Source organism: Phalaenopsis equestris, unplaced genomic scaffold (assembly GCF_001263595.1).
Source record: "Phalaenopsis equestris unplaced genomic scaffold, ASM126359v1 Scaffold000513, whole genome shotgun sequence".
NCBI classification, from domain to species: domain Eukaryota; kingdom Viridiplantae; phylum Streptophyta; class Magnoliopsida; order Asparagales; family Orchidaceae; genus Phalaenopsis; species Phalaenopsis equestris.
Window position 1 is genome coordinate 1,157,376 of NW_018164953.1, and position 13,069 is coordinate 1,170,444.

General features: G+C 34.6%; 1 protein-coding gene across 1 annotated transcript in view; it reads right to left on the reverse strand.

Moving 5' to 3' along the window:
* The window catches only part of LOC110028566 (protein RRP6-like 2), a 45,387-nt gene that overhangs the window by 8,868 nt on the left and 23,450 nt on the right, over positions 1-13,069 (reverse strand). The window contains exons 10-13 of the mRNA XM_020730469.1: positions 7,659-7,746; positions 7,394-7,563; positions 6,730-7,053; positions 6,538-6,654 (exon numbers count right to left, since the gene is read on the reverse strand). Of these exons, the coding sequence (XP_020586128.1) occupies positions 6,538-6,654; positions 6,730-7,053; positions 7,394-7,563; positions 7,659-7,746 (699 nt within the window). The remainder of the gene's footprint in view (positions 1-6,537; positions 6,655-6,729; positions 7,054-7,393; positions 7,564-7,658; positions 7,747-13,069) is intronic.

Here is a 13,069-nt window from a genome sequence, read left to right on the forward strand (position 1 = left end):
GATAAATTATTTACTTGTTGTAGTTTGTATGAGGTTGATTTTATATATGAATTCCGAGTTTTGTTGTGTTTTTCTCATGAGATCTGAGTCATTTTCTTTGTCTTTCTCCTTGTCTTGAGATTTATGAAATGGTGATTTGAATTGGTGAAGCCATGAAATTGTTTAAGAAACTGTGATTATCTTTTCACTTCGATCTTAATTTACTTGCAATCTGGCGAATTGATTTGCTAAAATATGTTTAGTTTTACAACTAAAGTGAGGATTACATCCAAGATTCAGGGAGGTCAAAGCCCTTGAAAGTTGGGTGCAAATAACTAGAGAAATAATATTATCGGGCGTAGAATTGAAGATTTTAGAGTGACAGACTAAAATCTTCAATTCGGTCCTATCGGTATCCTCCCAGCCTAGCCGTAGATTCAGTAAACAAGCATAGGATTAGACAATGTTCTTTATGCCTGCACCAAAGGGTAAAGAATATGTATGCTTCTATTTGACACAATATAATTTGAACTAATTCACTTTATCCATTCAATATAATTTCTTCATAAGGAGAAGAAAGTTTTCTTATATATTGAATATCACATTTAAACCTTCATTAGTATCATTCGTTATTTAGTAATTATTAAAATTACATATTTATTTCAATTGCCTATTAGTGACAGATAAACAAATTGAAATTCGTTGTTGTGATTAAAGTATTGCTTTTTCTAAAATCTTAGTTTGTAGTTCTAAAATTACTCCCTATGGGATCGATATCTAGGACTCCATGAGAGCCCTATATTACTTGAGCGATACGTATACTTGCGTTGAAAAATTTGACTTTAACATTATTGAAATATTTATCTTATATTTTTAAGCATATATAAAGTCGTGATCGCCCCCACAGAGATTTCACACAATACACAGTATTTTTCGCTTTAAGATAATTTCTCCTATTTATTGCATTTAATTTTCATATGAATATCGTAATTACGTAATCCTACATTATCTTTCTAGAATTGTATTGAAGCAATTAATGAAACACACGTTAATGCACGAGTTTCAAATGATGAACAGATCACATTTATTAGTCATTATGGGTCCTCGACGTAGAATGTCGTGGCGATATGCAACTTTAACAACTGTTTCACTTTAGGCATAGTCAGTTGAGAGGACAGTGCACATGATAGTCAAATTTTTAAATCTACAACATATAATAACAAATATAACTTCCCTTATCCACCCACAAGTTCGCTTAAAACTAAATTACTCTCTTAATTTTTTTTTCCTTCAGCACTAATCATTCAATTAACATCAAGTAAATACTATTCAGTCGATGATGAGTATCCGTTGCAGCGATAGTATCTCAAACACTATCCCCTATTATGATACGAGATATCACATAACAACCTTTGAGCGAACGAGCAATGTCACGTGGAGCAAGAAAGAAATGTTAACAAAAACTTTTTTTTAAAGTGGTGTCATTGAGAGGACTTTTGGTATTTGAAAGAATAAATAAATTGTACTACGCGAAGTCATCTTACTTGTTTCCCAAACAGACGCATGTTTTGATTGTCATGATAACTCTCAACAATTATATTTGATATCCTTCCCGCAACGACATTAACTTTTGTAGAGTTGACGAGACTCATGCACGTCCCTGTCGAGGCATATGAGTACCTTCTTGGATAGTGTTTGTCATAGGCTGAAAATGATGTTCCCAAGGTTCGCTCAAGATGGGAAGGTGCAATTGAGATGCCAGAGTTGATGGAGCAAATTACGGATGCGATAGTTGAAGGATGATTGGAGGGAATGCTATTTTTTTCTGTCAATTGTAGTGTTTTGCAGATATTCATTGTTTATTGTATCAGTATTTTATACAATTTATGTATATTTTTGTTAATTATGCATTTGATATTTACCGTATTGGTTTTTTATGCAAAGTTGTATATGTTCTTTTTCTTTTTGCATATTATTTTTTTTTCTTTTGATGGGTTTTAGAGGTCTATGATAAGACGTTTGACTTTATTAGGTTTCTGGATGACATGTATGTCGCTATTGGTTGGTGTCACATGTGAAATCCTGATGAAGTTAACTAAGTTACTCTCTTTTTTCAGTGCTACAGTTTTTTAGGTTTTTTTGGATTGTCTTTTTTTATGATATGCATATGTGTGACATACATGAACTTGATATTACGTGGGTTGAAGGCAATCAAGATTTTTTTTTGTAAGTTCTATTGTCTTCTTATAGTGAAAGATTTGTTGGTTTATATATTGAGTTCTCTGAAATCTCACAGCTGCATAAAACTTTAATTAATTACTTCTGTTATCAATTTTTAATTATGTAATGTCTAAGGGTATGTTTTTTTAAGCCTTCAGGAAAGATGAGCTCGAAGATTTTCGGCACCTCTAGAAGATTGCACTGCTACAATGAACTTCAATGTTCCTTGCTCGCTTCACGCCAGCCACATATCTACGAGAAACAGTTTTACAGGTGCCCTCAGAGACACAAAAAATTGTGATTATCTTCGATGGATAGATGGATTGGAAAATTCCACCGCTAAGAGTGATCGGGCATGAAAAGTATACCTAGAAGATGGCTGAGCTCGTGACCTATGTCGTCAGTATTTTAAAAATAATATTATCTTATTATTAATTATTATTTTAATTGTCCATTTCTTAATTTTGGTAGTCATGTTACTGACTATTTAGTGAGATGTTTATCTTTATCTTATAATGTCTTGCACTGTATATTTGATTTTAAAATATAAAAGTACTAGAATGAACAATTTTGTTGCAAAAAACATTACTATATAGAGACAAAATGATCATTTGTCCAAAAATAATTGCAGCACAGCAGTTTTCAAACTACAAAAAACAAACATACATTTAGTTTATACGCAACAGCTTCTGCGCAGTAGCTTATTATTAAGCTGCAGCTGCCCCAAACAAACCCATAGTTAACATTCCAAATGTTAATTATTTAAGGAAAAAAATCTTATAAGTGCATTTCTTTAGCTAGTCTATCCATTCAAGAAGTAACAATATACGCTAAAAGCCAAAAAAACATTCTAAATTGTCGTAACACAAGCATAGAATTTGGAGCAAATTATCCTACTTACTAAATGGTTAAACCCGAACATCAAAAGATCAAGTGAATTGTTACAATCTTTGCTAGTACTAAAATGAAAATGAGATGAAATAGCTATAGATTTTCTTCTTTTTTTGTTGAGTTACCAAAGTTAAAATGGATGGTACACTATATGGGTTATTATTAAAGAAAATGATTCTTCTAAAAAATTAGCAAACTAATAAATGAATGAGATTGTAAGCTCGCATCAGATATAGATAATAGGATTACATCTAAGTTGTGAAAGAAGAATCAAGAATCTTTAGATACTAAACTGACTTTTCGTAATGCATTCCACCCACAAACTAATAGTAAGTCAAAAGAAGCAATTTGAACTTTAAAGATTTACTGAGCTTTTGTGTTCTTGATTTTAGTGGATGCTAGGAATCACATCCACTACTAATAGAATTTGCTTACAATGATAATTTTCAATTAAGTGTTGGTATGATATCATATGAAACACTCTATGAATGGAAATACATAACTCCTCTTTGTTGGGCAAAAATAAATAAAATTAATTAAAGCTGATTTAAGAAATTATGCTACTCAAAAGATTCAATTGATCCATGATAGATTGAATGCTATATAAGATAAACAACAAATATCATGAAGCTAAAGACAGATTGGTGGATTTAATGTTAGTAAGTTTATATTTATCAAATTTAATCCAATGAAAGATGTAAAACATTTTAGTAATTCAGAAAATTAAGCTGACAATATAGAGAACAAGATGAAATTATTGGAAAAGAAAAAGTAAAAAGTGACACACAACTAGCATTACCAGCACATATGGATACATGGCTGATAAAACCACTCAAATGGTCAAAAGATCCTATAGACAAACAATCTGAGCTAACATATCTAAAAACCAAGGCAATATTAAAATATGATGTAGAACGACTCCACTATATTCCATTCGTAGGAACTTTATGAAAATATAAAACCCATAGAAATACTACATGGAAGAAATAAAAATGCAACAACGACATCCATACCTCTTTAAGGTATCTATGACTGTTATTATCATATCCTTAAAATTTTTTTAAGACGATTTTTTTAAAGGGAAGATTGTAAAAGCTGTTCTTTTTTATATATTGAACTGATGACATAGTTTCACTGAACCGACAAGCAAGTTCCTTCCTCAGCTCATGAGAGGGGGGCAGAAAAATGGACCAACTAAAAACAAGAAAGCAAAGCAAGAGACAGAGAGACTAAGGGCTCGTTTGGAGCAGCTGCGGAGGCGCGGCACGGCACGTGGACGCATTTTTGCGTGGTTTGAGGCGGCGGCGGCAGCAAAGCGTTGCTGCAACAGTTTTGACATTTTAATGAAAAAGCGGGCCGCGGGATCGACCCCGCGACCAGCGTTCGTTCACGAAGGATTACTCGGCTACCCTCGACCTCTCTCAGCGTCTCGTCCTCCCCCGTAACACATCCTTCTCCGATCACCTCCAACATTCCCAATCCCAAAACCCTCTTCGCTTCCGCAGCTCCACCTGGGTCGATCGCCTCCTTGAAGACTCCCTTCGCTTCCCAGACGCGCACAGCGGCTTCCGATCTACGATCATCGCCTTGAATTAGCAGCTCTCCGTCGTACGGGCTGCTGTGCATCGGCGAGATGATGCGGCCACGGCTTCCGCTTCCCGTGAACAGACGAAGACGGAGAAGAAGTTACTAAAGCGAGGAGCATTGGGCGATCGGGGGGTGCGGCTCTATTTGAGATCGATTGCAATTAAATAATCGAACAAAATATATTGTATTGGGAATTTAACTGTTCTTCTCAGGTTTTATTGGGTCCGGTTGCTTTTAGAAGCCACTTCTTTACCCACCTAATGCATGAAGTTTCTAGCTAAAGAATATGACATTGGTTAATTTTCAGTTTTATCTGTGTTTTATCTTTGGGTATGTACTTTTTAATAATTGGATTTATTTTACCTTCTATGATGAATGAAACTTTTCACATGAATTGACCTCACTTTTGGGGCTCACTATTAGATTATTGGTGTACCTTAACTTTTTGCTCTTGGAAATGAATTTTTACTTCTGAAATTTCAAAAATATGATTGTTACAGTCTTCTTTTAAACAGTTTTACCAAACATGGGCAGTATGGTTATTTTTCCAAAAATAACTGCCCCACAACTGTTTTCACACAGCTGCATCAAACAGACAGCCAGCTTCCTGGGGCAGCGGAGCTGCAGTTGAAAAGTTGCAGCTACGCCAAACAGAGCCTCAGGCTTCATTTCAAATAACGACAATGTTTAGTGAATTTCTTTTAGTGAATTTCTTTTAAAAGTTGTCTTTGTCACTTGACGAAACGACCTGTGATATGAAACAACAAAAAATTATCATTCTTGCAAAAAAACTTTCTGAGATGTTTGTCTCCCGCTATTTCACCAAACAAAATTTTTTTACAATCTTCGGCGTTCGCTCTAACTGAACAGAACTTCCTTGTTGTTTCAAATGAAGCTAAGTAGCAGGTGGGCAAGCGTCAATGAGAGAGATCGAGAACAATCATGTTAGGTTAGAGTAAGATAAAGAACAATCTCGTGGGAAAACTAGTGTGCAAAAATCAATTGCAAGTTGAACTCTTCTCCCTAAGATTCTGTATGTGAATTTGTGAGTCTAAGTACCAAGAACAAAAAATAAATCAATTTTAATTTCAGTAGTAGAAATAACTTTGTAATAATTATCATTAGAATTAAAATTAACCTTCTCATTTGATTCATCATATTTAGAAAACTTCAGTTGTTCACTTTTAACAATTAAGATTCACTTATCAATCTGCTCGATTGCCTCATCAACTTCAGCTGCATACATTCAATAACAAATTCAATCTTTTAAAACTACAAGCTCATATTCTGGATTCTTTATTAGAAGTTTAAGCTTATACATGAACAGTCCAGGTTCAAATTTCAATTTAAGTTCAAATTCAACTGTATGTTAATTTCAGTGCAAGTTCAGCGGAAAATTGAAGCAGAATGAAAAACAGCAGAGAAATGGAAAAAAACCCATGTTTTATAACATTAAAAGAAATTTCAACAAAGGTAAATATCTTCACAAATTAACATGCAAATCATAAGAGCTTAATATCCATCTGTTATAGCTAATCAGTAAAATTCATAGCAATATAAGAAAATAAAAGGGAAATTTACATAGATCACACAATTCTCATGTTTTTACATATCTAACATCCAAATTTTGATATTTACACTTATAAAACTTTGGAGTCATAAATCTATGAATGAATAGGTGTATATCATTTTTAAAGAGGTAGTGATAGTGGTACCTTTTATGTGATGTTAAAGATTTAAGTGGCATGCATGTAACTATGAATGTTTATGTGTTAGATAGGCAAATACATGAGAAATGTGTGGTATGCACGCAAATGCCCCTAAATAAATTCTAACATAGCCATAAGATATATCACATACCAGCTCTGAATCATTCCCTTTCAAAGGTTTTGTTTTCTTCCTCGAAGTGTTTCCAAACAAAGCTCCAAAAGCGCATGCTGGCTTTTTCATTACCTGAACAGAAGCTGTTGGTGTACCCTGCAAATAGTTGTCAATAAATTATAAATACAGGCAAAAAATGGTCTCCAAATTAAAAAATATGTATTGCCTTACATCTTTGGTTGGTTGGGAAGATGAAGCAGCTTCATTGTCAATCATGTCCCTCTTAACTGTTTCAACTGCATCAACATTTTTGGATGAATAGCTAATTTCTAATAATGACAACTCTGGAATTTTCTTCTCTCCCTGAAGTCTGCTAACCGAAGTGATTTGACCAAGGGACTGATTCATGCTTGTAGGATTTATATTGTCAGCCCCCGATAGTATATCCAATTTATTGGAACTTTTACCAACTCCTTCAGCAGCTGTGCAGTCCATAGCATGCTCATTAGGATTAACAGATTCTGAGTTCTCAGCTTCTGAAATTTGCATTGCTAACTGCATCATCGGATCATCTCACTGCTTGACTCTAAAAAACAAAAGGGGCATTTACATACATAGGACACAATTCTTATGTATTTACGTATCTCAAAACTAAAATTTTATATTTACACACTAACACTCAAATATGTAATATCATATCAAAAATAACACTATTACCACTTTTTAAAGTGTAATACACCTTTTCACATATATAGTTTTAAAGCACCAAAGTGCTATATATGTAAATATGAAAGTTTAGGCGTGAGATGTAAATATATAAGAATTGTCTGCTGCGCATGTAAATTTCCCTAAACAAAAATACAAAAGCTCAGCTGATCAAATCTGTTTCACTTACAGCTTCAGCACGCCCCTTTCTTATCTCTTCAGCAATGCTCTCAAAAGCAGAAGAATTAGAAATTGCATTCTTAATAATCCTCAAGACAGCATTGAGGTGGCGCTCAACATAATGGTGCTTTGATTTGACTAACCGACGTAAGCTTCCAGATGATTGAGGCATTTGTCTAGCTATCATACATAAGGAAATTAGAAGTAAATTTTAAGTGCTTGATCATTACACGAGCAATGACAAGGCTGAGGTACAGCAAAGTATGTTCAAGTACCAATCTCAAGAACAGCTTTGTTTGGTAATATATATCCAGTACTTTCATCCTCTTCACGAGCGACTTTATCCCTCCATTCACATAAACCCTGTAAATAATTGAACGGAAGCATTAATAAACAGCAATATAGATCAATACTTATGAAAAATGATTAGCTTATAAGATTTTGAGGAAAACAAGGAAATTTTAGTTCACGCTACTTTAAATTTAAGCAGTGATCATCAATTCAAAGTTCTTACAACAACTTTACCAAAAACGTTGGATTGGATGTGCTTCCTTTTGTTGATTTCAACAATATGACTTTCTTATTGACATTATTTTGTAGTTATTTTTATCTCAAATTTGCAGTCCTCGATTTTGTAAGTTTCCTAATAAAACTTTTCAGAGGATTGTATTAATTTTCTACATAATGTAAATAAAATCACTCTACAAACTTTTGAATTCCTGTCAAAATCATTAAAAAAAGAATTAAAAAGAAGATTTTTTTTATCTATAATTTTATGGCTAGTTTTTAAAGGTCTTTAGAGATGACATATACTGTGATATGAATCTAAAGAAATAGTGAATATTCAAAAGAATAAAATTCAAGGAAAATAACAAGGTGGTGTTGATCTCATTTTTGAGGTCATTTCTTTTTCCTTAAGGTCTTAGGATCTAGCTCTAGGAGTTCCTATTGACCATCTTAGAAAACTAGAATTGAGACACACTCTTTTAGAAATTCTAACAACTTCCCATTTTCCTTTGATGTCTAGCATTTATGGCACAAGACCATCGTCTTATCAACGAGTGGTTATGGGTTATTCTGTGAAGACTCAAGGGAAAAGTTTCCAATAGGACTCCAAGCTTTAGAAAAACCTTCTCATAATTTTTTCGTCACATATACACACCAAATGCACAAAATTCCCAAAATTGCACAAAATCGGACTTCAATTAAGCCTAAAAGATGCGTGAAAATGCGAACATCTCCGGATAACCTCCGACGACAAAGTGGATTGCACCAAAGAATCCGGGACACCAATTTTGGTAGGAAAAGACATCTATATTGTCATATTTTCGACACAAGAAAATTGACACGCAAATCGATGAATTCGTTGAGATGACCTCCGACGGCGAAGCAGACCGTGCCAGCACCTCCGGAATATCAGAATTACCTAAAAAGGACATCCAATTTGCAATGATTTCACACAAATTAAAATGTGCAAATCAATTTTTTTACTTTAAAAATTAAGTATTTTCACACTTATATTTTTAATTATATAATATTTATAAAACCTAATCTCTATTCACCTAACCCACGACATTGTTTCTTTTTTTCCTTCTTCGACCGAGAGCAGCTCGGGCGTGCCCTGACTCCCGCGACTCATCTCCTAGGCGTGGATCGATCTAGCGGCGCCATGGCTCACCGAGCCCAATTTTCCTCTCCCGCGTCTTCTCTGTCATTCGCGCATGAGATGACTCGCCTTCTTCTCCTCACACGCGGCCTTCCTCTGTCGATTACCCTCAGCGGACCGTCCACTTGACCGAGCAGCCCTCCAACTGCGAAGTTCCACCTGGCCGACGTTCCTCCTACTCGAGGCTATACTCGCTCCCTCTTTATTGTGACTCTTCTTTTCCTCTTTTCAATTGGTTGGTTAGGGCGGAAAACAGGTGACTTCTTTTCGTTTCTCTCGCTTTTTGGCTTACGAGTGATTAGAGGAGTTTTTTGGCGTCTTCTTTTGGTTGTCTGGCTACTTGAGTAAAAAAAAAAAGAGAGAGAAAGGGAAAGTGTTCTTGAGAGAAGAAATTTTTTAGAAAAAACTAGGCGTTTTTTTCTTCCTTTCTCACGGTTAGCAAACGGATTTACTCCTTCTCTATTGTTCGAAAGAAGATTTCCTTCCTCTCTGTCGTTCGAAGGATTTGCGGCTTTCTGATCTATTTTGCGTGAGGCTTTCAGGAGAAATTTTTGTGGTGTTTTCTTCGATCTTATTTTAGTGTTTTGCTTTAAATCTGCACTAAAGAGGTATTCTTCTCCTCTCCTCTATTTTACATCATTTCGGATGACATGAAATATGGAAATTTATTTTGAAGTTTAAGCATGAGTATTTGCTTAGATGGTGAGAAATGAAACATACATATATGGATCATCTTTACTTTCCTTACTTGAAGCACTTGAAAGCATGGCTAAGGTGATCTTGGAATGCATTTTTATTCCTTTATAAATACATATGAAAAAAGCATGTTTGAAGACTGCCTCTATTACTTTCGTTGCTTGAAATATTTGGAAGCATGAAATGCATGCTGGAAATTATTTTATGGGATGGAAAAATACATTTGGGCTTATGTTTTATTTTCATATTGCTCCCATTTTGCTGCAATATATGTTGGAAATTGTTTTATGAGGTAAAAAAAAAATATGTTTGGGCTCTTTTTATGTTCCTATTGCTGCCCTTTTGTTGCAATACATGTTGAAAATTATTTTATGAGGTAAAAACATATGTTTGGGGTTCATTTCATGCTTTCTATCTTATCCCATGTATTGGATTCAATTTGCCTTTTTTTCTTGGGCTTGGTTGTGGCTTTATGGAATTTGATTTTTATGACTCTGTTTTAGCCCGTTTAGTGGAATCAAATTGAGCTTCTTTTGGGATTAAATGTTGATTGGAAATGCTCTCATTTATTTTGCCTTTTTACTGAGCTTGGTTTAGCCTCTATGTTGCTTGGTTTTGCCCCTGTGTTGGGCTCGGTTTCCCTCTTACTTTGGCTCGATCTGGGCTTCTTTTTAGTGACTTATGTTGGTTGAAATCTCTTATTGTTTTGGAACATTCCTTGGGCTTGGCTTGCCCATATGTTGGGCTCTAGTTGCTCCTTTTCCAGGCCTTACCCGTGAGCTAGTTTAGGGCTTAATTAAGTCTTGTTTGGGGGCTGGTTTGGCGGCTGCTCCTTTTCCAGGTTCTACCTGTGAGCTCTCTTCTCTCTTTTGGCCTTACCCGTGAGCTAGTTTAGGGAATAATTAAGTCTGGTTTGGGGTTTGGTTTGGTGGTTGTTTTGCTCTTTTCCCTAGTTTTACTTATGAGTTTGTTTGGGAGCCGGTTTGACGGCTGAGCTGGTTTGACGGCTGTTTTGCTCCTTTTCCAAGTTCTATTCGTGAGCTCTCTTCTCTCTTTTGGCCTTACCCGTGAGCTATAATTTGTGATTTATTGATGGAATGGATTGAGCTAGTGGGTGTTTCTCTCTATTACCTTGGACACTTATATGGATGAATTCATGTTTATGAAATAAAAAAATGGTGAAAAGAAAAGGAAGTTTTTGCTTAAAAGTGGAATTAAATGGAATTGATATTGGTATAGCTTTTGAAAATTTGAAAATTCATTCCCTATGAATTATTCTCTTTTGCTTTGTGACAAATGAAAAGTTTTTTTTTTTTTTTAACTTTGTTTCAAGAAATTATAAACTTAATATCAATTGAATTCATGAGGGGATTGGAAATGCGCAAGATTGACATTTGGAAATGATATCCTTCTCTAGATTGATCCGCCCATTTCCTTTTAACGAATTTAAATGTTTTAGACCGATACATTCATGATTTTGTTTTAAGCTTTATTGATTCGCCTTTATTTTAAAAATGGATCGGTCTCCTTTTCGTTTATTTTATTTTTTTTTAAAGGTCAAGTTAAAAATGAGAATTTTCGATTTAATTATATTCAGAAATGAGTCATAATATTAAGGGAAATATGAGGAAAAGAGAAATGAAGAGAAAATTAAAAATAAGATTTGGATATTCGAGGTGATAAAACCTAAAGGGAGATAGAATAGTGAACCATCTACCATTCCTTTTGCATATGAAAGATGAAATTGTAAATTGGAAGAATAGTTGAGGGTTGAAAGAAAATGAGAGCTTAGATGACGATTAGGGACATGGATTGAAAGATCGGTAGACCTGCACTTAGGTCCCTTAAGTTTTGAATCAACTTAAATCCAACTACCCTGATTAGGATTGAAGCACACTTCACAACCCTTTTTGCCAAAACTATAAATTCACCCCCTTAGGTTTTAGGAGTCTGATAGGGAGTTAAGCTTGATCTAAAAAATGTTCGAGGATTAATTGAGAGACACTTAATTGAGGTTAGACACTTTAGAACACTTCAGACCCAAATTAAAGTATAGAATTCCTAGGTCTTAGGAGCACACCTTGAGAGAGTTCATCCTTTTAATGTTCAAATGATCCTAAGAAGCCAAACATCTGACCCTAGTTTAGAAGGACACTAGACACGAGGGTGCACTAGATTGTGGTTCATGACTGATTTAATTAAATCAAATAATGAAATTCTTACCTTAACTTGACCAAAACTGAAACCCAATGCTCCGGGATTTGAGTTTATCTTACACTCAAATCCTCTCGGCAATTGGGGACATTCCCAATATCGCATATAAATCTCCTATTCTTTGTCCTTTATATATGATATTATATTTTATTTTATTTGTTTGTCTTTTTCCTACGATTTACCTGTTTCTCTTAAGTCTTTTTCAGGTCATACTTTCTTTTTTTTACACAGCGCACAATAGCTAGACTTAAACGAGCAACGAGCCTCCCGGGTGTATAGGTTTGATTTACATTACAGTATTTTCTTTTATAAGCATGCTACTGTCCTTCTTTACTGTACAGTACATTATTGCTTTTCTTTCACACTGCATGTTTTACTGCTTAGTTTTTACACTATGCCTTAAATTAGGATAACCTAGTGGTTAGGTGTATTTTCAAAACCAAAACTGAACCAGGAGGTGCTACTATAAAGAGCTTAGAGCGAACATCGTGGGCAGCACGACGAGGAACAACTTCAAGGTGGATCAGCAAAACACATCACATAAACATTTTCACAACGCTATACACTTTCCTTAGTTTAAATAACAATCCATAGGACTTCGAGGTAGTTTACCTAACGCAACGTAAACCCTCACATATCACTTTTAGGCTTTTTGCACAACTCTGTTGAGCAATTATAAGTCCTAAAAATTTAGGATTCCGAGGTTGCCGTGTGGTACGGTATAAATCCTCCTATCTTTTTAGGCTATTTGCACAGTCTGATATTGTGTAAACATAAGTCATAACTCATAAATAATTTGCAGGAATGAAATATCAAATTAAATCATTTCAAATACATAAAGCCAAATACATAAAGCCAAACAATAGGATACAAACAATAGGATAGCTGGGAGTTCACCGGGGTTTCCCCGGATTTGTGATAGCCCTAACTTTTCTTCCTTTTAAATTCCTTAAATAATTGTTCCTATTTTGAGTCATTCCCATTTGATTTTCACATACCCAATCGTGAAAACCTAAACTTTGAAATCTTGAAGGCAAAACCACCTGATTTTAATCGAGAGTTTTCTTAAGTGATTTCGGTCATTTAAGTCATTATTAACTATAGGGGCTT